Source organism: Temnothorax curvispinosus, unplaced genomic scaffold, assembly GCF_003070985.1.
Source record: "Temnothorax curvispinosus isolate PA1 unplaced genomic scaffold, ASM307098v1 QBEX01010478.1, whole genome shotgun sequence".
NCBI lineage: Eukaryota > Metazoa > Arthropoda > Insecta > Hymenoptera > Formicidae > Temnothorax > Temnothorax curvispinosus.
In genome coordinates this window covers 1-2198 of record NW_020220258.1, presented here as the reverse complement: position 1 = coordinate 2198, position 2198 = coordinate 1, and the positions used below count along the sequence as shown (strand labels likewise).

Sequence of the window (2198 nt, the reverse complement as noted above, 5' to 3'; positions counted from 1 at the left end):
TAGTATAGTATAATGTAAGTAAGGGGGGGTTCTACAATAGTTGCAAATGCAAAAAGAACATAATTGATAAATCACATCGCCATATGGCGTTTACGACTAGCGACAAGGCATTTGTAACTCATTGTAGAAATCCCCTAATAGTATAATAAAAATAATTGTACGTATTTAGTATATCTAGTAATAGTAATTATAATAAAAAAAGTTTAGTACATATCAGTCTTTAAAAATTGCGTAACAATAAATTCCAGCTCGAACTACAACTTGTCTAAAATTTTGTCGAGTTTTTCCATAAACTTCTTTTGCATTTCCATTCTTTCCTTGTGTCTTCTATCTTTTCCCTCCTCAGTCATTCGGCGATTTTCTGTTATTTTTTCCATTACATCTGCAGCTTTACGTTTACCTAGAAATATAATTTAATATTTATATTAGTATTTATATTACCTATTATAATTTAATATATTTTTGTTTTTTATATCTCATAGTCTAATTCAATTAATAATCAATAATAGTTACTTACGAGAAACTTTACTATCAGATTGACAAGTAGAACTGCTACTACTGCAAGGACTTGGAGATTTAGATCTTTCAAAACTGGATTTTCCGGTTGATGAAATAAGTGTTAAAGGTGACATGTAACGTTTTTTTCCAAGAAAACTTTCCATAGCCTTAAAATTAATATTAGGATTACGTTTTAAAATTTACTTATTGAAGAAAATTTTACTAAAAAGTTATAGCTTACATTCATAGAGTACATTACGATTAAACACAGATCAATCAGATTTAATAAAACCCTACGCAACTATACAATCTGATTGGTCTGTGTTCAACTGTAACATAATTAAATAGGTCTATCTCTAAAGTAATACTTACATCATAATATTTCCATGTACGTTTGTTGTTGCCAGATCTCAAATTGTGATCTTTAATGGTTTTATATGTCCGCTTCATGGTGTTAATTCGTGTCATGCATTGTCTACTTGAGACATCATATCCTTTGGAATTCATTATCGCCGCTATTTCATTCCATACTTTCTTTTGACTTATTTTACCCGAAGACATAGATGATTCTCGCGATCTGTATTCTTCCAATAGTAGCATTATTGCTTCGTGAGACCACCTGAAATCTGCAATGTAAACCAAATAATGTAGAGTGATAACACAATCATTAAAAAATATAATTATATTTCATATTATAAAATTTACTTACTTTCTTTATTTTCTGTCGAGAAATCTTCATTTCCCTGAGAAAATGTGTTCATATCATCTATAAAAATAATGTATGTAATTAACAATAAAAACATAACTAATTAATTTTCCTGCATGTTAAGAAGAATCTGAACTGAATTGATCACATACCACATGTTTCTTCCGTAAAATCATTAGAGTTTTCTTGCATATGTTCAGATCCTCCTAAAAAATAATATTTTAAAATACAAATAATATAGATCGTACTGATCTGCAGATTGATCACATACCACGTATTTCTTCCAATGTAGTATCATTTGCAAAGCTTTCTTGCCTATGCTCAGATGATTCTAAAAAGTAAAAATATTTTTAAAAATAAATGACATAATTTGCATTGATCTGTAAATTGATCACATACCATGTGCATATGTTCAGATGTCTCTAAAAAGTAATATTTACAAATACAAATAACAGTTTACATTGACTGTTTCATACATGCATCAATATTAACTGTATTTTTAATATAGGTGAGGATTGTTAAAACCATTCTTACCAAGACATGCACTGTTTTGAACTCGTGTTTGACGTGCAACATTTAAGAGGGTAGTTGCAAAAGACAAATCTGCATGTAAAAATAGCAATATAACATTAAAATAGAACATTTTCCTTTTACCATAACTTATAATATTTTACCACCGTTACTGTTTATTGCATAACTATTTTGATGCATTATCTGTGCAAAATTATTGGTAAAACGTGCATAAAAAGTGACAGAATAAACTTTTGAAATAGAAAATAAATACAGAAAGATAAAGCTGCCATTTTAAAATAAAGCCAAGCATTTATTGTGACAAAAGTAAAAACCATATTAAATTAATTGTATTAATATTTAAGAACAAATAAAAAATTATGACTCCCAGCGTGAAGAAATAATTAAAAAAACATCAAATCGATGGAACAGCCATCGATTTGATATTTGTCATATGCAAGCAAAAACATTTCGAAATTATTTA

General features: G+C 28.2%; 1 protein-coding gene across 3 annotated transcripts; it reads right to left on the bottom strand.

Moving 5' to 3' along the window:
* Window positions 1-244: 244 nt before the first annotated feature.
* On the bottom strand, window positions 245-1939 carry LOC112460385. 3 transcript variants are annotated; one of them, XM_025025034.1, is made up of 6 exons: window positions 1476-1816; window positions 1357-1410; window positions 1208-1264; window positions 871-1124; window positions 518-665; window positions 245-400 (listed from the first exon to the last, which is right to left on the bottom strand). In XM_025025034.1, the coding sequence occupies exons 2-6, from the start codon at window positions 1394-1396 to the stop codon at window positions 255-257; spliced, it is 645 nt and encodes a 214-aa protein (XP_024880802.1). In that variant the 5' UTR covers window positions 1397-1410; window positions 1476-1816; the 3' UTR covers window positions 245-254. The 3 variants fall into 3 exon arrangements, with proteins under 3 accessions (XP_024880802.1, XP_024880803.1, XP_024880804.1); XM_025025036.1 differs by lacking the exons at window positions 245-400; window positions 518-665 and having other exon boundaries at window positions 1092-1124; window positions 1476-1535; window positions 1604-1626; window positions 1739-1939; XM_025025035.1 differs by having other exon boundaries at window positions 1357-1816.
* Window positions 1940-2198: the final 259 nt, after the last annotated feature.